The 24731-nt window shown below is 27.8% G+C and overlaps 1 protein-coding gene across 1 annotated transcript in view; it reads right to left on the reverse strand.

Annotated features, from left to right (window-relative positions):
* Positions 1-550: 550 nt before the first annotated feature.
* The window catches only part of LOC107456787 (liprin-beta-1), a 55087-nt gene continuing 30906 nt past the window's right edge, over positions 551-24731 (reverse strand). Inside the window, exons 13-22 of the mRNA XM_087165024.1 lie at positions 24099-24227; positions 20703-20847; positions 17613-17822; positions 14735-14860; positions 13811-13930; positions 11914-12102; positions 5373-5516; positions 2787-4358; positions 1274-2123; positions 551-968 (exon numbers count right to left, since the gene is read on the reverse strand). Coding sequence (XP_087021150.1) covers positions 4305-4358; positions 5373-5516; positions 11914-12102; positions 13811-13930; positions 14735-14860; positions 17613-17822; positions 20703-20847; positions 24099-24227 — 1117 coding nt within the window. The 3' untranslated portion in view covers positions 551-968; positions 1274-2123; positions 2787-4304. The remainder of the gene's footprint in view (positions 969-1273; positions 2124-2786; positions 4359-5372; positions 5517-11913; positions 12103-13810; positions 13931-14734; positions 14861-17612; positions 17823-20702; positions 20848-24098; positions 24228-24731) is intronic.

Genomic DNA, 24731 nt, shown 5'->3' on the forward strand with positions numbered 1-24731 from the left:
TTGCACGAGTTTATGGGCAATACTTTTATATTTAGACATACATTTAGTGGATTTCAATTCAAGAGATTTTTTATAGACTTCCTATTTGTTTTTATTTTTAACGTATAGCATTACAATGTTAACCCATTGATAGACAAACGTAAAGAAGTGCAAACCGGTTTCAGTAGCGTAAAAACAATAAAGCTGTATAGTTACACCTGATAACTAAGATTTTTTACATAGAATCCTATAGTGCGTCTAATAATTTGGCAATGGAGTGTACAAAAATAGTACCAAGATAATCTAACAAAATAATTCTTAAATATTAAACGGTAAAATTTTTAAACAATAAAATGAAGCTCTTTTTTTCTTTTTAAGAGATCCTTCTATTGCATTCACTTCAGGTGCATGACTATAAAACATATTGTTGGAAGTTTGACGATTTAAATGTTAACAAAAAATAAATAAATAAAAGCACTTTCAACGGATCCCACAAGCCATTAAAAAATTGAGTAGAGTTTATAATTTTTTAGAAAAGTGTAATGCTTGTGTTTGGTATACAACAAATAAATTAAAACATATAACTTTCAGTTTATTAAAATATCTTGAATACAGTTTTTGGTTTAAAATAGAATCTTTACAGTGCAACAATTTTTGCAGAATAAAAATCAGAAATTTATAACAGCTTGTATAGGTTGCAACATAATGTTATAGATTGTACAAAATGCTGTAGACTCACTGGTCACACATTATTTTCTACGTACAAAGTCATTAAATTCTTTTATTTATAAAATCATCGACGTCATAACTACTGTTGGGTATTATCAGGAGATCAGCTTCCTACACTAAAGTTGTTGTTGGCAGTCGCTAAAGCAATGGATTATGATGACAAGTTACAGCAAAACATAAACAAATAAAATAAAAAAATCTGAGAACTCTGCCATTGAGAAATCTGATCTCTGGTAGTGAGATGACACTTTAATTGTCTTCTCACTACTAATTCGAAAGAGTAAAAACTGGCACTTCCTCTGTAAAACGAGCGACCACCTCAGTGAGAGCTCATCTTGTGATAACTAAACAGTATAATACTGTGACCAGTAACAAGCAGGTAGAATAGTTCTGAGTGAGTTTCGTGGTATCATTTAGATCCTTCTCATACTTCTCATCCCCCCCCCCCAAATTAAAACACATCATGGAAAAAAAGAACACTAATATATTCTATGACTCCATCCCAACCTTAGGGCGACTCACTCGAACTTTTTCTGAATGTCTGTTTTAGTTTGTGTGTATAAACAGTAATCACAATAATAAATACACAGTTATAAACAAAGTTTTCTTATATACTTGGACATCGTAGGTGAGTTTTTTTTCTATTCTGAACACAGTCGAACGGTCGTGTTTAAGATAATGGGAACACCTATTCAACGTTCAACCGAATTTTAACAACTAAATGAGGATTTTCATACTTATTTTGCTAAACACGAAAGCATTCATCCTAGAAGGGAGAAAAAATCCTGAGTATATTATGTATGTAACAATTCATCATTCATTTTCAAAACACTATACTATAAAGTGGTTTCTAAAAAAAATCTTGATTCATACAACGTGAATTTATTAACAGTTATTGCAAATTTATAGAAGCCTTAACAACCTCTCTTTAAAAAAAACTGACTACTACTACTATCTTTTCAACAAAAAAAAATTATTTAAAAAATTTTGCTACATTATTTAGACAAATGAACAACATCGCATTTCAAATTTATTTGGATCCATTAATATATTCTTTAAAAAAGAAAAATCAATTTTTCACGAAAGAGATTTGTCGGAATCCGTGTACATTTTTTAAAAAATATTTGTGTCCGTTCTCTCTTAAACATGTATTTTTAACTGTGTCCAAAATAAAAATCTCACCTACAACATTATAGATACAGTTATTTTGCAATGAATTTCATTTATGCACCTCGCATTTTGAATTGTCCCCCCCCCCCCGTCCATGCAACAGGGCTACTGAGCCTTCTTTCATTTGTCTTGTAGCATTATGTGAGAAAAAAAAACTCTTTACATATCCTTTCGACACATAAAAATATACTTATGATTAATCATTTTATCAGGGTTGCCACGGAAAAAAATGTACAAAATAGTTGCTTTTAGTAGCCTAAAGCATGAAAATAGTTGCCTAGCAAAATATGACTAAAATTTTGTTAATGACTTAATTGTCAGATACCATGATCCGATCCATTGAGTCAAGAGGGTAGCAAATATTATAATTTCTATATAAACGTTAATGTTCTAGCACAATTTTCCCTTTTATCAATAATTTATCTAGGAAATATATATATATATATATATATATATATATATACACATATATAGTGTGATAAATGATTATTCAAATTCGAAATTCACACATCGTAATATCATATTAAAAATTATTATTATTACATGCGGAATTTCGAAGCAACAACCATTAAAAAGACGGCCGAGAAACGATATAAACTTACAAAGGAATCTGCAGATTCAACAAATTAAAAAGTGAAAACTCAAATTTGCAAATCAAAATTTTCGACATTTTTTATTTTTTAAGAAACCAATTTGAACCCAGATTTTGACCCCAATTTATGCTAAAAAAAACATCAATAGGAGTACAGAAAAGTCTCCCAATAGTCTCCTCTTCCTGAAATTAGTTGCTTTTTCAGCCTTTTCAGGCAAAAAAGGTTGCCATAGTCGCCTCATGCCAAAAATAGTTGCATCTTAGTCGCCTGTGGCAACCCTGTTTTATTTGAAGAACCCATTGTGTGTGTGGGAACGGAGTGTGTGTGGGGGGTATTTATCTCTGAATGAGTTTTCTACTAACATGAAATTTTGTTTTTTCTAAATGGTGTTTTAAGTAAATTGTATCTACAGCTACAATCTATCTAGATCTATTAATAAGAGTAATCTTCACTTCATCAACCTAACTTCAACACATAAAAGTTATAAAAATGTATTTTCCATCCAAAATATACTTCTTATTTCACATAATTTATTCCATTTCTAACTTAAAAGTCTCAGAAAAAAAGAAGATAAGTAGAATTTTTTTTAAAAAACTATTTTCACAGATTTTGAGAACTTTATGTTTCATACTTAATTGAAAAATAAAAATATATATACAAGACATTGCATATCTTTGTTTTCCCATATATATTCTCATAACAGTCCCCCTTTGTGAGCCCTTCTAAAAAAGTAATTGAAATGTTTTAAATACAAACATCTTTAATTCTGAGTTTTTTTCTTCTTTTTTTTGTAGGGGATAAAAAAATTAAAATAATGGATAACACTCTACCAGACTACACACATTTAACATTATTAACAAGTAAAAATTAAATATTATATTTAAGCAAAAATAACTATTCTGAAAGTTATATTATTATATACATTAAGAAAGGCAGACAGTTTTTTCTGCATTTTATGATGTTTCAATAAATGAGTACACACAGATTCTCAGGTGGACAATATTTTAAATATACTATAAAAATACTTTTGTTATCAAAGACTATTTAAAATTTCGAAAAAAATTTTTTTTTTCAATCGAACAGGCACACTTGAACAAATTAAATTATCTTCGTCCCTTCTAAAATCTTAGTTTTGGAGGGTTTAAAAAAGCAACACACATTTTAAAGAAGTTATATTTGGACTGTTGTACGACGAGAACCAGAGATGCCACTTTTCTCTGCTTTGTGGAAAATTTCTTCTAGTAGTAGCAAAATTTATGTTTTAATGAATGATTTTTGTAGTCAATTTGATTCAAGTCATTTTTTCCCCACACGTGAAAGATTCAAAAGTTTGCATAAAAAGCCACTTTCTTCCAATTGATTCGTGGTAAGAATTTTAAAATGGTGGCAAAATAACCAAACATTCTGAGATTTAGATAGTCTACAACTCTCATAAATGTTCTGCAAAATGCATAGCAGTTGGCAGCCTTGCAAAAGGGGAAAACAATGTCTTTAAGATGAATATTTAACAATAACAACAAGCAAGATTTCAGGAAGTTTTCTCTGCTTTGTACATCAACCAAATAGTGAAATCAAACTGCTAAAAACGATGAATGATGCGATTTTTTTAAAATCTATTTACAAAATTTTTACACTCTATATTAGTTATAAGCTGTCAGTAAGAAAGTTTTAAAACTCTTTAAGATAGATAAGCATTTTAAAAAACGAAAAATTTGTTAGGAAATGGAAAAGATCACTGTCATGTCAGAATAAAAATGATACAGTGAAATGAAATAAAAATGCCATTAAGAAAATATTTAAAATATGAAGTGAATCTTTTGATGGATGATTTCATCACACATTAGAAGCAGGCATATTTTCCAAAACAGTTTCATTCTTTAAGACCATCTGAAAAAGTAAAAACATAATTCAAGATGATTATTATGAACATTTCACTACACGAATCACATTACATTAATGTTTTTTAAAAAAAAAATTTCATAAGCTAATTACTTAAAACACTTCAGTGAAATTTCCTACAGTAAAAAATTCTATAAATGGGATATTTATCCAAAATGTTAACTTCTTTTGTTAAGTGAATAGTTTACAGCTTTCAAAAAACTCTAAATTATTTTTCAAAAATGTAAATTTATTATAGAAAATGTGATTGATTTTAGAGTTTTTGCTCTAGGGAAAAAAGGTGTCTTAAGTAGAAGAAAATATTATTGCATTACTGCTATCATAGTATTGCTGTTTAGTAAATGACTTTCCTACCTCTACCTGAACATATCCGTTTCATATATGTATAGTAAAATAAAAAGAACTAAATAACAGTTTCATCTCAAATCTTTTAGTGGTAATGCAGAAAAGTCTACACTCATTAAAGACAAAATCATTTGAATCTGATCTCATGCTTCCATGATAAACCAAAATTTGTTAAAAAAAATTCCCACAAATAGTTTAATTAAAAAACAAACATGTAAAAAAATAATGTATTTTGTTAAAACTTAAGAACAAAATTTTAGAAATGTCTGCTGCCTTTATTGTTAATGTGGAAAAATAAACCAAATCTTATGCTGCCTCAATTGACTAAATTTTGAGGAGCAATAGATTCTAGAATTTGGAAAAGAAATTTTAACTTTTAATTTTAGTGAATGGGAAGTTTTTGTGGTTTTCCTCACCAGGTAACACAATTGCGGGTTAGCTCCATCAAAAAGTCCTCCTTAAAGGCAAATTTTTGCCCATACTTTATCCGGGAGTTCTCCAGTCTTCCGGATTGGATTCAAAAAATGACAAGGCTATGGAGTTAAACATGAGTAGTCATAAACCCCAAAAAATTGGGTGGGCTGTTCAACTCCGGTTAAAATAAAATAAAATGATTTCAATATTCAAGAGACACATAGGACACCACTGAAATCTCACCTCTTTCATGAGAAACTTTTCTTCTTCTGTTCTGTTGTCATTGAGCATCAAGAGTGATGATCCCATATCAAAGTTCAGAGGACACACATACTCCACTTTATTCCTTTTCCTCCCCAGAGAGAATGGACCACCCCTCTTCACATTCTAAAAATAAAAAAGACATTTCTTTAGAACAGCTACACAAAAGTGTCTTCATGGAATACAGACAAATTCAAAGGTTGCAGAAACAAACTTAGTTACTGGCATATTGTAGTGGATGCATAAATTCTCCTGATTTCAAAACACATATCATAGTATTCTGAGTGTGTCCAAAAGTTATAAGGAAGGAACATATATTGAGCAAAAGGGGAAAACAGTGAGATGTTAAACAACCTTTGAACTCTTCCACATTTAATGCACCTGGACAAAACTTGAGAAATGGAGCAGAGGGGATAATTAGAGTACTTGTAGTACCAGCGAAGTTTGGCAGCTACAATAGTAAAACTAAGCCGTATATTCTCCAAAATAAAGCCTTTCATAAAATCACTCTCAATATTTTTAGCAAATAAATTATGTTAAATATTTTTGTTGTAAAGTCATACTGTATTAAATTGAAAAAAAAAATTTGAAAAATAAATATTGACTAAAAGTGATATTAAATAGAAAAAATTTCAATGAGTTTTACATTTTATTATTCCCAGATTGTTATTATTTATTTAAATAATGAATATGATGAATCATGAATGCAATTAATAGTCTACAGCAATTTGGACTGTATCATTTTGACTGTGCATTTAAGATGTCTAATAAGTGCTTACCAAAATGTAACGAAAAAGAGTAAAAATATAAGCTGAGAATTTCAGCTCAATTTGATTTAAAATACAAAGCGAAGTTTACGCGTAAAATAAAGGGAAGAATAGATTAATCCTGAAATGTAATAGTTCTAATTTTTAAGTAAACATCATTAAACCTTTCTAAATATATGTTAAAAAGAAAAAAATTGCTTTAGCATCAAGTTCCTTTAGAAAAAAAGGATAAAGAACATAAGCATCAGGTGAAAAATCTGTAAAATAAAAAGCACAAGAACAAAAAACTGCTTTTAATATTGAAATACAAAACTGAAACACGAAGTAATGATGAGATGTTTTTTTAAAATTTTGATGAACTCAACTGACCATTCAATTTGGAATATGTATTTGAATATTTATTATGATGTAACTAGAAATTACTTATAACTTTAAATGGTATACAAGACTACAAGAATTGATTTCGTGATTACAAAAGGTTATAAAAATCGCTTCTGAGAAAGCTATACTTAAATTCTTTAGAGCTACTTCAAGAATCCAATGAATGCACTTAATGTGTATTTTATATCCAAATGCAAATCATATGTTTTCAACCATTTAATTTTAAAATGAATTGAAACTATGTTGAAATGAAACAAACATTTTTGCTAACTCTTTAACTAATTACAAATTAGATTTTAATTTGAATTGCAATAGGTAAATGAAATATATAAAATAGGAATTACAAATAAAATGACAATTAAATATATATATTAGACAACGGAAAATCTTGCAATTATTAATTTTTCGTTTCGGCTCTGAAATTCAGACTTAACTGAAAACTGTTATAGATGTGATTGCTCAAACATTTATGTTTAATGTTTTTTGCTGCCGAAGGTGATAATCTTCTCTCTCCCCCTTTCTCCTTTTTTTACATACAACACATTTTATGTAAAAAAAAGGAGATAAAAAGGAGTTTTATAACATCAAGTTTAATGTTAAACTGTAAAATTTACTACCATTCTCAATCAGTATTGAAAATTTCCTGATAAATCGAGAGATGTTGGGAGGTATATTTTTATAAAAAACAAATAACTTCCAATGAATGCACTTAATGCATATATAAATAATTTGTCATTATTCTCAAAGTAAATTTGTACTCGGAATATGGCTATGAATTTAGTGTGAGGCAATGATATGCTTCATGCACTATGTTTTGTGAACAAAATTAACAAATATTCGTAAATAAAAAAATAATAATAAAAGGCAGAAATGTTTCTCTCTCGATATACATATATATATATATATATATATATATATATATATATATATATATATATATATATATATATATATCAGGGTTGGGGTTTTGGACAGGACACGTGGATTTTACTGTCTTAAACTGGGGAAAACTGTCCTAAAGTGGGTAAAACTGTCTTAAAGTGTCCAAAACCTTGAACTTTGGTAAAAGGTAAAAATTCTATAGGTGTAACCATTGTACACATAATAATTACATGTATAAATAAATATTTGATATTTTTTAAACAATTTACTATAACTTATTAAAAGAAAATAATATAATATAATAGGAAAAGGTTTATAATTTTTGAAGCTCCACAATTCATTGAACAACAAAAGTGAATAACTAATCCTTTAAATATAAATATGCTTTTAATACTGATAAATAATATTTTTGCATAAGGATAAATATGGCAATATTAAAAAATAATAATTTTTCTTAAAAAAAATACTAAATTTGTTCAAAAATTATCCTTTTATTTTTCACAATATTTTTTTAAAAAAATGCTATAATTTCTGCATCACAGGATGATAAAAAAGACATCTATTTCAAAAAAAAATTTTTTTTTTTAAATATAAATATATTAGTTTAATTTGAAAATACAAAATAACTGAAAAATGTATTAACAGTTTTGAAGAGCATAACATCAGTTTCAGTTACTGACACTGGTGATGTATCACCACTATGCTAAAAGAATTGAACATGAATGAAATAAAAGTATTCTTGAATAGTACTATAGATAAATAAACCTGTTTATGACGAACCAAGCACTTAGTCCCTAATATTTTAACCTGTATGGCAAGGCCAAACTTTAGTTATGTACTATTGAATGAGAGGACCAATTGAACTTGATTACTGATTAATCTTTCTTTGTTTAAATTGAGAAGTCAAACAATATTAATAAAACATTATACTTTTAAAAACAAATATTCTCTGGTATATTTAATTATCAATATGTTATTAGTTCTATGTTTATTTTGCCTCTTAAATATTGTTCAGATAAAATTGTGACATAATTTGAGTAAAAGGGTTTTGGACAGTTTAAGACAGTTTTGGACAAAGGGGTTTTGGACAGGACGGTTTAAACCAGGGTTTAAACCGTGGATTAATCCATTCTGTCCTAAACCTTGCCAACCCTGATATATATATATATGGGAAGTTTACAATTAAAAATAATTAATAATTAAAAAATAGATGCTTTCATTATTACATTTTGAATTAAACTTTGAATTTGATTTTTAAAAACTTTAAAAAAAAAAAGAAAGCACTATAAGTAAATACCATAAACTTTTGTTTGAACAATTAAATTTTGTTAAACCCACATGACTCAATTCAATGTTCAGTAAAAAAAAAGTTATGAAGAATCATTGTAATTAAAATGAAACCATTAAAGTAAAACTTAATGTAATTGATAAGTGTTAGTCATTGATTGAGTTAGATTTGGATAGTGATAATTTCGAATTTTCATAAAGAAAATTGTTTCTAAATCTCTTCCGAAGTATTTTTCTATAAACCTTTGAAAAAGTAGAACTGACTTTACAACAGCATTATGGCTATTATTTTTTAATATGTTTTCAATTTTTATTTTTTTATTTAAAAATTCTAATTTCTCAGCCCAGGAAAAAATCTATAAAAGCAAGAGATGTATAGAACGTTTTACTCGAATAACATTTGATCTTAAAATAGAAAAATACTCTGTACTAAAATGCAATATTCCTAACGTAAATAAAGATATTCTACTAAAAAACAGTGGAAGATAATAATTTAAGTTTTAAAACAGCACACAAACATGACATGTACAATGAATTTGAAACCATTTTTAACAATTTTAGCACTATTTTTACATGTTTTATCACGCTTTTAGAACAAATTAAATAAATCAAAAATTCCCTGCATCCATTAATAAAATTCAGTCATTCAAAGAAAACATTTTGCAAAAAAATAAATAAACAAATAAAATAAACAAAGAAATAAATGATTAAAATAAATAATAATAATGATTAATGATAAAATAATGATAACAAATGAATAATGATAACAAAGAAATAAATGATAATAATGGTTTTTCCTTATTTTTCATATTTTTCATTTACCATTAAACGATATTATCTTATATGGCAAAAATATCATTTTAATAATTTCAATCTTAGTATTTTATTTTTATTTTTATTTATTTAAACGACTTAAAACTCCTCATGCACCACAAAGTATAGCATGAGGCTTACAGTTGTAAGTAGAAAACAAAAGGAGGAATATTTACAAATTTACATTAAAAACAAAATTCCGCAAGGCCGCAAGACTTTCAATACTTTTGACCAGTTCTGATAAGACAGGTGGCCAACAAATTGAAAGACGTCTCAAATCAGTCTTTAAATTCATTCGGGCACTCGCATAGAGACTACAGTGAAGAAAAATATGTTCAGCATCTTCATCAGCATCACCGCAATCTTAGTATTTGACCCTTAAAATTACACATTTTAATATTTTCTAAAATGTGTGCTTTACAACGAGAAAAACTTTAAAAAAAACTTACATCACAAACTTATTTTAGAGTAAATTCCAACTTTGGGAAATAAGATTTAGAGATTCAAATTTTTAATTTATCTCCTGATTAAATGATTGGGACCATAACTTATCAGCTATTCCCACATAAAGGAGGCTCCTAAAAATATAAATCTGTCGAGTTTTGGCCCATTTAAACATATTTATTTAACAATTCTCAATATAATATAAATTATATAATGTAGAAAACACATTCTATTTTATTTATTTAATACCTGAAAAAAAAACTTTGATTATATGAGAAAAATATTAAAAAAAAAAAAAAAAATATTACATGAAAAAAATATTAAAAAAAAACTTTGATTCTAAATTATAAAAATAAATTTCTATCATTGTCATGCTAAGCAATTGACCCACAAAAAATATTTGAAAAAAGAAGAAAAATATTAAAAGATTCAACATTAAAATTAAACACATAAAGATTAAACATTTAAAACAAATTAAAATATTTAAATGAAAATAATATTTTATTCCTTGATAATTAATATTGTAAGATTTGAAATATGTTAAAATAAAATACTCAAATTTAAAAAAAAAACTTGAGAAAGAATATCTTTCAGTTAAAAATAGCTAATTTTGTATCTACACTTTTAAACTAGCTCCTTTGAAATGTACTTCCTGCCTTCTTTCCCCTCCTGTGAGGAATTTTGGTAAGGATGGGAGTTCGATAATTGATGTCACTGATTGAAGGGGGGTCCTTCAGACTAACCCCTAATAAGTATTCAATTTTAAGGATCTAGGAAGTGAAGCTTATGGCTGGTTATAAACCATAAGCTTGATATGGTGTTGGTGGTTCCTTGAAAATTAAATTTCCATGATTTCAGTAATGAACTTTACACAAGTTTCATGATATATATATATATATATATATATATATATATATATATATATATATATATATATATATATATATATATATATATATATATATACACTTACCTACCAATTTATACGCATTTTGTGTAAAATTTTATATTTACATTTAAAGAGGTAGTAAAATGTATGCTTGTATTTATTCCTTGTATTTATAAATGTAATTCAAAATGATTTTGACCACATCTACATTTAAATAAATTCTATGCACGCACGCACATATATATATATGAATGTATAATAAATAATAATCTCACTCTGGTGAGTTAAAGCTTACGCCAAATGCAAAGAAAGGTCGCCTAACAATGCAACTCAATTTTAATCTTACTAACACTGGGATAAATCATCTTTGGAGAGATTACAAGTTGGCAGGTATATATATATATATATATATATATATATATATATATATATATATATATATATATATATAAAACTAGATATACAAAGAAAACAAGAAAAGAACACAAAAAATAAAAAGAACATAAATTCAAGAAAAATTATAAAAACTAAAAATAACGAATAAAAATTAGAAAAATCAACATTTGAAAAATACAATCTCGTCTTTAATTCATGCAATTAAATTCGCTAAAACAGTGCTTTCTGATATTGTATTAATATAGCCCAAGCAATATGAATGTATATCTGAAATCAGATACGTTCAAATAAAGAAGAAATTAAAAACAAAATAATTAATAATACATAGTGTAAGTACATGTAACTTCTATAAGAGATAATTACACTGAGAAAACAAGAAAAGAACACAGAAAACAAAAAAGAATTTCTTTCTGTAAGAGAGAGAATAATAATAATAAAAAAATTCTACATCACATTCTGTTAAGTGGTGAAAGATTGATTTGATGAACACATATATACAACTTTTATTTCAATAGCTTAAATTTTATAAACAGACTACTGAATTCCATTTCAGCAGCATTTTTCGAAATTTTAATTTCACCAAATTATTTGCGATGGAGGAGATATTTTGTTATACAAAGTAACCATCCTCAATATGGACGAATTTAGAGATGAATGTACTCACCTTGAATTTGGCACTCGGAGAGAGCGGCACAAAATCGGGTCGGGTCTCCGATTCTCTCTTTTTCTGTATCGTGTCAGGGCCCACCACCAATTTGAACTGAGTAGTGAGGTGTCGTCGCAGCAGAGTTTTACTGGGTGGAATGTTCAAAAGGGTTGCCATCAAATCGGCATTGAAGCGATGTTCGTACATCTGCGTGGAACAAACATTATTAAAAATAAATATTTGGTTTTCAAAGAAAAGGAAATGTGTCTAATATTTGTGAAAAAAAGGGGGGAAATAGAGAAGATATAAAAAAGATATTACTTTGTTTTCTTGATGTAACAAACAGCAACTTAAAACAGTTTTAGATGTGCTCAGAATGAAAATTTTTTTTTATTTTGCTAAGCTTGTTTGAAACCATTATTGTTCCATTATGTAGCAAATTTATAGCCCTAATGTATTGTTTGTTGCTAATTTTACTCCTTTATTAATACCTTCAAAAAATAAACATTAGCAATGAAACAAGTTAACATACTTAACAAGTGCGGAAAAGAATATCAAAGACAATGTAAAAAAAAAAAAATAAATAAATAAAACAAGAACCTTCCAGAACAAGAAAGCAATACCAAGAACCTTCATGCAAGCATCCATTTCTATTGAAAGAAGGCTAACAATTATTTTCTATTTTATTTTTTTTTGAAGTAATACATATTTTTTTAAACAACATTCATTCAAACTAGAAAAAATAAAAAAAAATCTAATGATCATAGCAAATTATAGTTCATTACTTACTTTACTTATTTTTTTAAATAGAAATAAAATCAATTATTTTGTAAAATATCACCTTAAAAGATAACAAGATTAAGATACGAGTTTTTAACCAAATGAATCTATTTTGTATTGAAAACACTATGAGTTGAAATATTTCTGTGGAAAGAAAATTTAAAATGACATTTAATGGAATAATGAGAAGAAAAAAAAATTGGATATATTATCTTTTTTAGAAGAATAAAACTATATAGCTAATCGATGAAGCTGAAAAATTAAAATTCTTTTTTCTGTGATAATTGTGAACAATTTTATCCCTAGAAATGTACCGTATCTCGAAGAAATTTTTTTTACAATACTTCTTTTCACTTAAAATAATTTGATTTTTAGACTTTTTAACTGAGTTGCTTTAATTTTCCATTTTCATTCAACAGCAGTAATATTGGATTAGACATTAAGATAAAAAACTCTATTTTCAGTAGTATTTTACAATAAAAAATTGGTTTTAAAATATTTAAGCTCTAAAAAGTATTTTGATTCAAACTGATTCTTACAATACTTATTCGAATGATTCCTACAAAACTTATTCAAACTACATTGATTGGGTTGTAAAAGCTACTAGCTAAAATTATGATTTGTTTCCAGGATTGGATGACATGCTTAATTTTCACTTTAAATTTAAAAACTAAGGTAAATTTCTTTTTAAAGAAATTCTGATTCTTAAACATTATTAAATTTATAATTATATCGCTATTTTGCCTCTGATTATTTACAATACATATCTCATAACAAAAAATCACATTTCTTTTTTGTTTCTTAAGCAATTTCTTTATACAGATTATTTTTTTCAGGTCAGATGTATTTACATGTAAGAAATACTTTCTTATAGAACAGAAGATTAAAATACACTTAGATACTAATAAACTTTGAATCAGAAACTAATAAACTTTGTTAAAAATAAAATAGAATGCATTATCCACTTTTTGGAGTGAAAAGCCTTTTAAATTTGCAAATATTAATTCAACTTTGAATCTTAAACTAATAAACTTTACAGGGAATAAAATAGAAAGTGAAATTTATTGTTTGAATGAAAGCCTTTTTAAATAGGCAATGGGGGAATATAAATTAAGATACAGAAGAGAATACTCACCATAAGACCTCCATGTACACCACTTCCGCGTAAATTAGGTGCGTATTCTGATAGATCAACATTCCTCAACCACTCCATCACTCTGTGATTGGTCCAGCGGCTCACATCATTGGGAGGACACTAGGGGGGGGGGTGAAACAACTATCATCTATTTGCATCAAATAACAATTTTTGCAAAATCATTTCTATTGATGATTAAAAAAAGTTCACTCATATAATAGGGTACGTAGCCAAATCTTTCATCAAAAATTAAGCACCTATTAAGTACTTTTTAAGCACTCAAAAAATATTTTTAAGCACCCTATACATTAACAAAATGCGAAATAATTTTTAAGACTTTACATGATCATGATAAAATAATTAGTTTCTGACATATAGAACTCTTTTTCTTGGTTATATTAGCTACCACGAAAAGATCGAGAGATTTTTCGGTTTAACTTCAGAAGGTGGAAAATGCAGCTTGAAATTGAGAATATCTTGCAAATGAAAAGGCACATGAGAGAGCAAGAATATCACAAACCTCAGTTCAGTATACGCACATACCTGCAAGTATTTCATTGAACATGTAAAATGATGGGTGCTTTCGTATGCTATGGATCGACGAAATGCCAAAATCCATTAAGTTTGAATAAATTGTGAAAGCGTTGAATAGAACAATGTGAAAAGTACGGTTTCGTATAATATGTGGCAAAAATTTACATGCTAAAAAAAATCTCTTTTTCGAAAACGGGAAAATGAAACACTTTTTAAAAACACCCCATAAAAAAAGCATATCTAAGAGCTTTTAAAAAACGAAAAACAAAAAATAAACACCTTTAAGCACTTTTTAAAAACGCCTCGCACCATGCATAAGCATTTAGCAGTCACACCATTTTCAAAAAAGAATTAAAAAATCTCGCAATTTTGCTAAAGAATTGTTCTTACATCGTCAGGAAGTGATCTCCTCCTGAGGCAGAGAGGATCGAAATTATTTTCTCTCAACACTTGAATTCCTGTTTTGATGCTGATGTGATGAAGAAGATTTGTGACTTTCAAATGAGACAGATCATCCTACAAAAATTATTTTACTTCTTATAAAAGAACAACAAATACAAAACAGAAAATAACTTTTTCAAAATTTACAAGGATATTGATATAATAAAATTTATTAAAATTAAATAGAATGAGATTTGCTGATTAGGTCGAAGTATATAGAGCACGGAAAAACGGAGGATGACTTTGATTAATACAGACTTTAAAACAAATAAGAAAAATAAAATGTTCAAAAAAAATTTAATTTTTTTCTTCTTTTCTTAAAGAAATAAATAATGCATGCATAATACAACTCTATATGAAGTGATGCAAAAACTGCAGAAAATCCTAACTGAACATTTTATGTGTCATTATGTTACTTGACCAAACTTTATAGGTGATTTAAAAAATTTATATTGGGCAATTGTTCTATGATGTGTAGAGTAATTTCATTAAAAGAACAAGTTTATTAAGCCCAAACATAAAATCTGACGGAACACAATAAGTAAGTTCATTCACAGCAAATTTTAACTGACAGATTTTAGACAAACAATATAATCAAGTGAATACGCTTTCTTATTAATATTTAAGCTTTAGAATACTGTAACTGTATTATCTAATTGATTGCAAGTAATCAATTAGATAATACAGTTACAGTATTATCTAATTGAATTGACCTAATAGGAAGCAAATAGGATTCAAATTAATATCCAGAAATAATTATTTTGAGTATTAATACGAACAACTTATTTGTAATGTGGACAGAGGTCAAAGCGCTTAATATTGTTTAAAAAAAAGAGCTATAAAAAACTAAAATAGCATAATCCATTATTGCAATTACCAACAGCTAGAGCTGTATGGATTATGCTTCACGAGAAGATGCACAAGGAACCACACGTTTCTTATGATTGCTTAATAAAATGGACTAATGAGGTGTTTTGAAACTCTTTTAAAACTAATGAGATTTTCATGAAAGATCAGCATTTTATTTCCTAGCATCTTTTATGAAATATCAATTGTTTATTCTCATTTTTATAATTTAATGGAAAATTTAGTAACTTCTTACATTTTCATAAATTTTAGTTAAGATTTTAACAATTATTCCTCATATTGCAAGCATTTTCTATTAGCCTATTAACAAAGTATTTGTTAATAGGCTAAAAGAATAGGCTATTAACAAAGTATTTGATTTTTAAGGTTATTTATAAAGAAACTACAAGTATCACAAAAAGTTTTACACAAAGTTTATCTGAGTTTTTTACACATTTTTATAAAATAAGCAAATCAAATAAATATTGAATATAATATTACATAATTCAAAAATGACATTTGTAGATTGTGGTGGTTTATTACCTCCAAATGCAAATCAATGCAAAACATTTTTCAGTTTTATTTTACAAGAATAAATACACACTAAAAATAACATGAATTGTTTCATCATAACATTTGTAGTGTTTGACCCACCACTTTAAAGGCATAGAATTGAAATTGATTTTTTGATTAAAATTTTAATCCACACTTTTAAATTATTATCAACAATGTTTCACAATGCATGCTTATACAATGAGGTGAAATGCAGTTTCTTTTGATAAAATTAAAAGAATAAGTGCACATTTGACACCATTGGAACGGATTTGGAATGTTCTATTAGATATTCAGTGGCGCACATAGACTTAGCTTCGACATAATATGAGACAAGAACACCATTCCGGATTGTCGCAATGTCAACATTTTTGATATTTTCAAAACTTTGGAAATTCTTAGTGATAACCACTGAAAATAGAGATCAAAAGACTGCAATGATTAAGATTTAGCGTGTTCAAAAACTTAAAATGTGCAATTCAAAATTTTTGATTGTTTTTTTTAAAAAATATAATAGTTTTTTATTTTTGCTTCAGGTTCAGGTGCTACAACGGGTCAAAGGTTGTGCACCCCTACATGTAGTGTATTGTTTCTCGATTGGGGATCAAACATACCAATAAAAAATCGATTGAAAAACCTAAGGATAAAAAAATTTAAGGATTGCTGTATTCTGCTTAGGAAACTAGAAGATTTTAAAAGATTTCAAACTTTTTTACTAAATTCCGGGACAGAAGTCTTTGCTAATCATAAAAATTATTTTCTGATCATTCCAACTGAAAAATTTAAGTGGGTATTTGCTAACTTTATTCCCAAACTGCACCTTGTTATTACTGACCAATGATGCTTATTTTGAAATTTTTTTTTATAGTTTATTACTTTGAAAACATTGCCTATTGTTTTTTCATTCATAAGCAGAGCCATCTGCTGGCAAACTTTTAATCAATTTTCAGGTATTATTGGTTAAAGGCTAATGAGCTGGTACTCAGAAAAGTAGATCAAAGTACATCAGTTGTCACTGACACAAACATTGGTCTCCATAAGTGCTGAATTTTAATATCGCATATAGAGTAAGAAAAAATTGAACTAATTCATGTTATTTTTACATTGGTTAATATTTTCAATACCGAAATAAAATCTATCAACACTCACAATAATATTCATGATATCTTTTATAATTAACGGCAATGATGGCAAGATTTACTTATTAAATAAGTTTTATTATCATCAATGATCCCCATATAAGCCTATTTTTCTGGTTGGCCATATGGATAAACCAGAACCTGGTATTTTTTCTATCTGTTTGTTTCATGGTTCCTAAAACTGATAAGTAACATATTTGAAACTTAAAGAGAACAAATAATTTCTGAAACAAAACGTAGCAAATCTCTATTTTCATTTTGAATGAATCTTTCTAATTGTGAATAGTCACCAGTGTGAGATGATGCAGCATCCGTCCATCCATTCGAGCTTCAAAGAATGCGTCTTTATATTGAGGGAGTCCGATGTCGTCCAACCATCTCACCACCCACTGATAATCTATCTTTTCTGCTGGTTCCACTTCCTCTCCCGCCATCTCTTTCGATCCCTTCAGGGCCAGCAAAAGTTTTTTACGGTGAAGAGGATTCTTTATATTCAGTTCCTGGAAGAGACAAAATATAGAGTGTTTCGCATAAATCTATGCAATAAAAGATTGCTGTAACGAGTACAGCGCAATACACAAGCATGACAAAATGTTAATACAAAAGATTCACAGTTAAAACGAGTTAAAAATTAATAACCTCCCACTATTAAAACAAAAGTTTTTGAGAAAAATAAATGTTTCTTCTGTTTAAGTAAGAAATATTATATGAAAAAGGTTTATTTGTTTCCAGTATAAATACAGAAAAGTAAAAAATAAACAGTTTCTTTTTTACAGTTTTAACCTCTTATTTTTATAAGAATTTGTGGATGACAACCTGCTCTTACAAAAAAAAACTACTACTTTTAGAAATTTTGCCGTAGACTTCAAACGATTTATCATTATTTGAAAACTGACTATTCGAATCAACATTCACGGTCAACAGGAGGTCAAAAGGTATTGCAGTTGATTTCATTTTCTTCTGGCAAAATCTTGTTCTTCATGTAGGTATTAATGTGTTCTATACAGTACAGGGCTTAAAAAATTCAGTCTACAATCTGCAGGTAAAAGCTGTCTACTTTAGATATGTATTCTAAATCAAATTGATTGTTTAAAATAAAAATAAAAAGGAGGTGAATGTCTATCTTTTTATCGCAACTTTAACAAGAAATACGCATATTTGCTTACAAGGTCAATTATGATCTCAATTCAAGGTCAATTATAAATACAATCTCATTGAATTGTCATTATAATGGATTACTACAGTGATTATTTTTAAAAGTGTCAAAGAAGAGAGTAAAATGGATGCAGGGATTCTTTACTTTGGTTTGAGTTTCTGCACACCCTAAAACTGTATTGCAGAATTTTTCAATAAAAACCCTCACTTTATAATAATTGGCAGAATTAGTACTGCTGATAGAGTAAAAAAAATGTAAAAATGAAGTTAAGGACAGCCAACACTCATTGCCTTTCCTTGCTGCAAAATTCCTTTATCCTGGCTCAGGAAATGATGCATTAAAACATACTTTATCCGAACAATTATACCTTTTTAATGGTTTTGGATTTTGAATCCATCAACTTAGAACGTTGAAAATATGATATCAATATATTGGTCAAGAGTTCCTCAGTGATTCTTTAAAAAAATGTCAGTTTTAATGTATTTACGAATGGGGCCCAATACACAAACAGATATATAGACATATATATATATATATATATATATATATATAAGTTCTAATATTGATACAATATTAGAAAGCTCTCCTTTTTGCGGATATAATCGTGTGAGTTTATGAAAAGATTATATCTTTCATTCTTCAGATTTTTTTTCTTTCCTTTTTTCAGAATTTTTTTATTATTATTTTTCTTTTTCCCTTTCTTCACTGTTGTGTAATTTTTTTCATGTTTTCTTTACATTTTGAACTTATTTTATGAGTTCTATTTACTTGCAGCGTATGCACAGTAAATAAAACTTATTTTTATCTGTTTTTCTTAATTTTCTTCGTTTCCCCCCCCCCTTTTGTATATCTATATCTATATCTATATATATATATATATATATATATGTGTATGTTACAACATGGTGGCAGGCATAAGATTAACACCCAAGCAAAACAATTCACATATGCTATTTTTTTTAACATTATACTGGAGAGAGAACAGCATCAAATCTTACTGAAAATGATGTGAATTGTATTTTTACATAGGGATTTAAAAAGGGAAAAATCAAGTAATCCCAACCACGTATCTCACATGGGATAAAATAACAATTATGATAGCTTAGAATACTTTGTGAGAAATTTCTGGTGGGATTTCAACATCTCTAATAAGCAAATACACAAAATTAATAAATATCTTACACTTTTTATACAGGAACTTAAAATACAGTGAATAATTACGTGCTGATTAATCTGAAAGTTTAAAGCATCTCATGAGTAAGGTTTGCTAATTTGCTTTATTTTTTAAAATTAAAAAGTATTTTTTAGATGCCATGAAGAGAAGAAAATACTCCTTAATTTACATCCTACTGCAGTAACAAGTTTTAACTGTTTCCAAAGTGTTCATTGGAGATTCATTATCATCGACTTCTCTGTCAGACTCACTATTCATTGTTTCCTATAAATCTACTTCATTAACTTCATAAAATATACTATATCGCAAAATTCGGTAAATAGGGGTTCGTTGAACCAGGGCTCAACTGTACCAACAAGAAAGTTTAACGCCGTAAACTGTTTTTAGAATATTTGCACAGAAATAACTGAAATTTTACAGGAGTTAGAAGAGTGGTTGGAAATAGGATATTTTTACTTCGGAATATTTTATCTTTTTTTTTAAAATGATATTTTTACTTTTGGCATTTTTTTTTACCCATTTCCAACTAATAACACAAATTAGACATTTTTGAAACTTTTTTACGCAAGTAAACTTTTATTTTGCATTTTCTTGAACAGTGTAAAATTTAAAGCTAGAAAAAAAAAATCAACAGAATCTTTTCAAACAATAGAAACAGGAGTATAATATTAAATTTGTTCAAGTTCAATATCATTTTTGTTTGTTCAAACTAAACCCTTTGTAGAATTGCACCTTCCACATTTAAGCTAGGTAAATTCCGAAAAGAAATTGTACCATATTGCGAAATAGGTGAATTTAAATTAGTCCAAATGGAAATTTTAATTTTATACAAATTCATTTTTATACATAAAAATCTTGTTTCAAATGTATCACTAACAATGTGGAATATTAAATAGTGCAGAATTCATTTAATTAGATTTTCATTTTCATTTGAATAATAAATATGTTGGTCCAACAAATGAAAGAAGAAAAAAAAAAACATTTTGATGAAAACAAAAATTATACAACAAAAGATCAAACTAATATAAATGATAAAATAAATAAATTTACTTTTTCAAATTCTGTGGTGGTGGCTTTTAATAATTGTTCTCCATTTTTACCCCATTTTTTACAATCTTGGATATACATACTCAGTCCAATGCTAATCAGCCAATCACATATCATGTTGTTGTCCCATTCCACAAAACTTGTTTTTCTGCATTAAATGAGATGAAAGCAGTTACTTTACATATAGCAGTACATTAGTCTAGAAGATATAGTAAATATATATATAGAAGCTTTTTGTGATAATTAATTTCAACGTGCGAAACTAAATTCTGCATAATGTCAATATCAAAAACTGAAATATTGACTTCAGTAAAAAGAGGGCAAATTCAAAATTACTGAATGTGTTCAAACTAAGGCGCAGAAAAGAAAATTATGATTTAGGACACATAGAGATGAATTTTTAAATTATTAGGAGTAATCCTCCTAATAATATAACCTAATAATCCTAACAGTAAACATAAGCATTTTAAGGGATTTAAAAATTTTCTAAACTTTTAATAAGAGCTAATGTAGTCTCTCTCCTAAATAACAAAATTTTTTAAGGATTTCCTGTCATTTAAAAGAAGTAAGATTAAGTTTAATGTAAAAAAAAAGTCTTTCATAAAAATTAAATTTATCTTGATTTCTCAACTGGGATTAATATCATTTGTCCATTGTGTGGCACTCTTGTTATGAAAATACTAAGATTAAATTTTTTTTAAAAATACTTCTCAAAATAAACTCAAGCAAAAATATTCCTTAGGTGGTATTCTTTACTATATTAACGTTACTCTATGGTACACATCCTTTGCCGTGTGGCAGATTTGTTTTCATAAAATTTATTATCTGTAATTCTAGGAGGCAAAGTTGACCCTTACAGGGTGCATAGCCAAATCCTTCAACAAAAAATAAGCAACTTTTGAGTACTTTTTAAGCACTAAAAATATTTTTGAGCACTATATACATAAACAAAATGCAAAATAATTTTCAAAGACCTTACATGATCATCATAAAATAACTAGTTTCTGACAATGAACTCTCTTCTTGATTATATTAGAAACCATAAAAAGATCGAGAGATTTTTTGGTTCGATTTCAGAGGGTGGAAAATGAACCCCGAGATAGAGAAGATCTCTTGCAAAATGCAGCACAGTTGCACATGAGAGTGCAATAATCTCACCGAACCCAGCACATGCTGACTCGCAAGTATTTTATGTAAAATGATTGGCGTTATGATACGTTAAAGAGCGGCGGTAGGCTGAAACGGATTGTGGTTGAATGAATTGTGAAAACGTTGAATGCGAAAACCACCCTTTTGCATAATAAACAGCGAAAATCGACATGGTAAAGAAAAAAAACCTCATTTTTGAAAAAGGAAAAATTTAGCACTTTCTAAAATACCCCCCATGAAAAAAACCACCTTTAAGAGCATTTAAAAAATGAAAATCGAAAATAAGTATCTTTAAGGACTTTTTAAAACGGTATGCACCATGCATGAACTGTAAGTACTACTATGTAATTACAACTACAACTGAAACAGTAGTTCAAGAAGTGCTTGACCTCAGGGATGAGTTCAAGCTGGAGACAATGAGTTGACAATGTTAGGTAAAATAGTTGGTGCACTCAAAATGGATGGTGTTTTCTAGATAAATTTAAACAACAACAATCTCTTGACCTGCTCTACTTCCGATTCGAAAGTATACAGCTGGTTACTACAGCTTCTTCTACGAAGGGATATTTTCAAACAGATTATTTCTTTTTCAATAAAAGAAATAAATTAGATAACTTCTGATTTGAAATTTGTTGTGTTTTATAAAATATTAATGATATTAGTAATTCTGTTGAGTTTAAAGTGATATTTGTTTTAGTTATTAAGAAATGTAGAGTTAAAAAAGGTAACATGGTTGCTAGATTTAGAAAGAACTCGCTTTTTTGGCAGTTCTGATTTGGTCTCTTTTTACTGTTTGTTCTTGGTGCAAGCTAAGCACCGTCATACATTAGTGTAGGAATTTTGTACGATCTGGGAGATTAAATTCCTTTTACAAATAATCACTTTGGTTTAAATTTAGAAATTAGTATATTATTAACAAAGTAAGAAGCGCTTTATAACGATTCTTCTTTCATATGACAATTCTAAAGTCTTGACGTGACATGTTTTCAAATGATGATTCTTCTTTTGAACATAAGTATTAAATCAGGTAAATACACGTGTACAAGAAATACTATTCAAGAGAGTCTCAACACCCGGAAGTATAGGCAGTCAAGAGCCTGCAGCCCTCCCAATTGCAGAAAACAACATCCATACAGAGAGATTCAATTTTGTATATTTTTATCAGGGGTGAGATGAGTCCAGGACATGTGGTATAACGTTCTAGTACTTTCTAGGGAAATGGAATGCATTTAAGGAATTTTAATGCACAAATTACTATTTTTTACTAAATAATATTTAGTTTTCTATTAAAAAATAAGATTTAGAATAGTTTGTACATAATACTAACAAATTTGAAAGATAACTTTGCTATTGTACTAGGTTTGAAAGAAACTGTGCAACTAAACCTAGTCAAAGCAAAATTAACCATCTACATGAGGGGCTTTTTTTTAAAATTTAAGTTAGGATATTTTATTCCTGTTTAGCTATTTTTAGAAGTAGTTAAAGCATGAAACAGTAACTCAGTATGGAATTTTTTTTAATTGTTTAAAGCAAATCAATGCACGTAAGAAAAAACTAAATATGCAAATGCAAAATATTTACAATTGCCTTTCGATAAAAGGAGAGAAAAACTTTAGAGGTTAAAATAAAGAAAATTAAGTTTAAAAAAAAGTCTGATAACTTCAGATGAGCCGATCATTATTGATTTAAAATTATCTTTGATACTTTTGAATTCTACATACATTCCAGTAAAAAAAATTTTTTCAGAACTACAATACAGTTTTTGATTAGCACTACAATACAGGTTTTAAAACCCCTGTTTGAGTTTACTAATTTTTATAGATATGCAACATTAAGTTACCCAAGAGAAATTAAATAATACAAAAGAACTATCAAATTCACACTGCACATTAATTTTTTTTAAGTTACCTCTGCATTGAAAATCATATATGTTATTTAATTTTTGAAAAAAATTGTGGCGGAAAACCCTTAATCATTCTTTTGTAAATTAACTATAGTTTGTCGATAAAAAAACTCCCCTCACCACAAAGTCTAAGACAAGAGAAACAAGAAACAGCAAATTTCAAGTGGGGGAGCTTCGCTTTCCCCTGATTCCCTTTCTCTTAACAATCTGAAAAAAACCTGTCTTGACCAAACACCACAACTCGAAATAGTAAAAACCTTGAAACCATTGTCTCCCCTCCATAGCAGACAAATGGTCAGCGTTCTTTCCATTGAATTATCACAGTGCATTATTTTGTTCATACTTACTTAAAACTATTGTTTCCAAACATCGACTTTTCCGACCAGCCGAGTCTCGGACCAGCAGTTGCACGAATTCCACCCCTTTTCAATTCAGCTGCCGAGGAGTTCAAGTTCTCGGATCCACTGCGTCGCACCCTGAAAAGAAAAAAAAGAAATTAGTATTTTACAGAAACAAATGAACAAAAACTTGGTAATGAATGAAAATCCCCTTACAGGCAGTTTAATTATGAAATGTTAATTATTTCTGAGCATCAGACACATGTCAACAAATTGGATAAAACTCCCTTTTTTCATTCCAAACAAAATTTAGAAATTCGCCTTTCTTAATTTAAACCTTTACAAGACTTCAAAGACTCGTTAGCTAATGTTTTTTTATAATATTATCAGAGCTAGGATGTTATTGACTGAAAAATTGTCTAAAAATGCCCTTAAAATTGAAAAAAAGGCCTTTAAAACTATCAACTATGAGCTTAAAATAAAATATATTGCCCTTAAAAATTTTGAAAATATGTTTTATAGAATTTTATTATTTTATGAAAAAAAATATAAATCATGATTTTATTTATAAGTTTAGTAATAATAAACTAATAATTAAAATAAATATGTAATTCATGAATAAATACCTGATAAAGATAAATA

This window comes from Parasteatoda tepidariorum, chromosome 5 (genome assembly GCF_982258835.1).
Source record: "Parasteatoda tepidariorum strain Cologne lab strain chromosome 5, Ptep-v5.0, whole genome shotgun sequence".
NCBI lineage: Eukaryota > Metazoa > Arthropoda > Arachnida > Araneae > Theridiidae > Parasteatoda > Parasteatoda tepidariorum.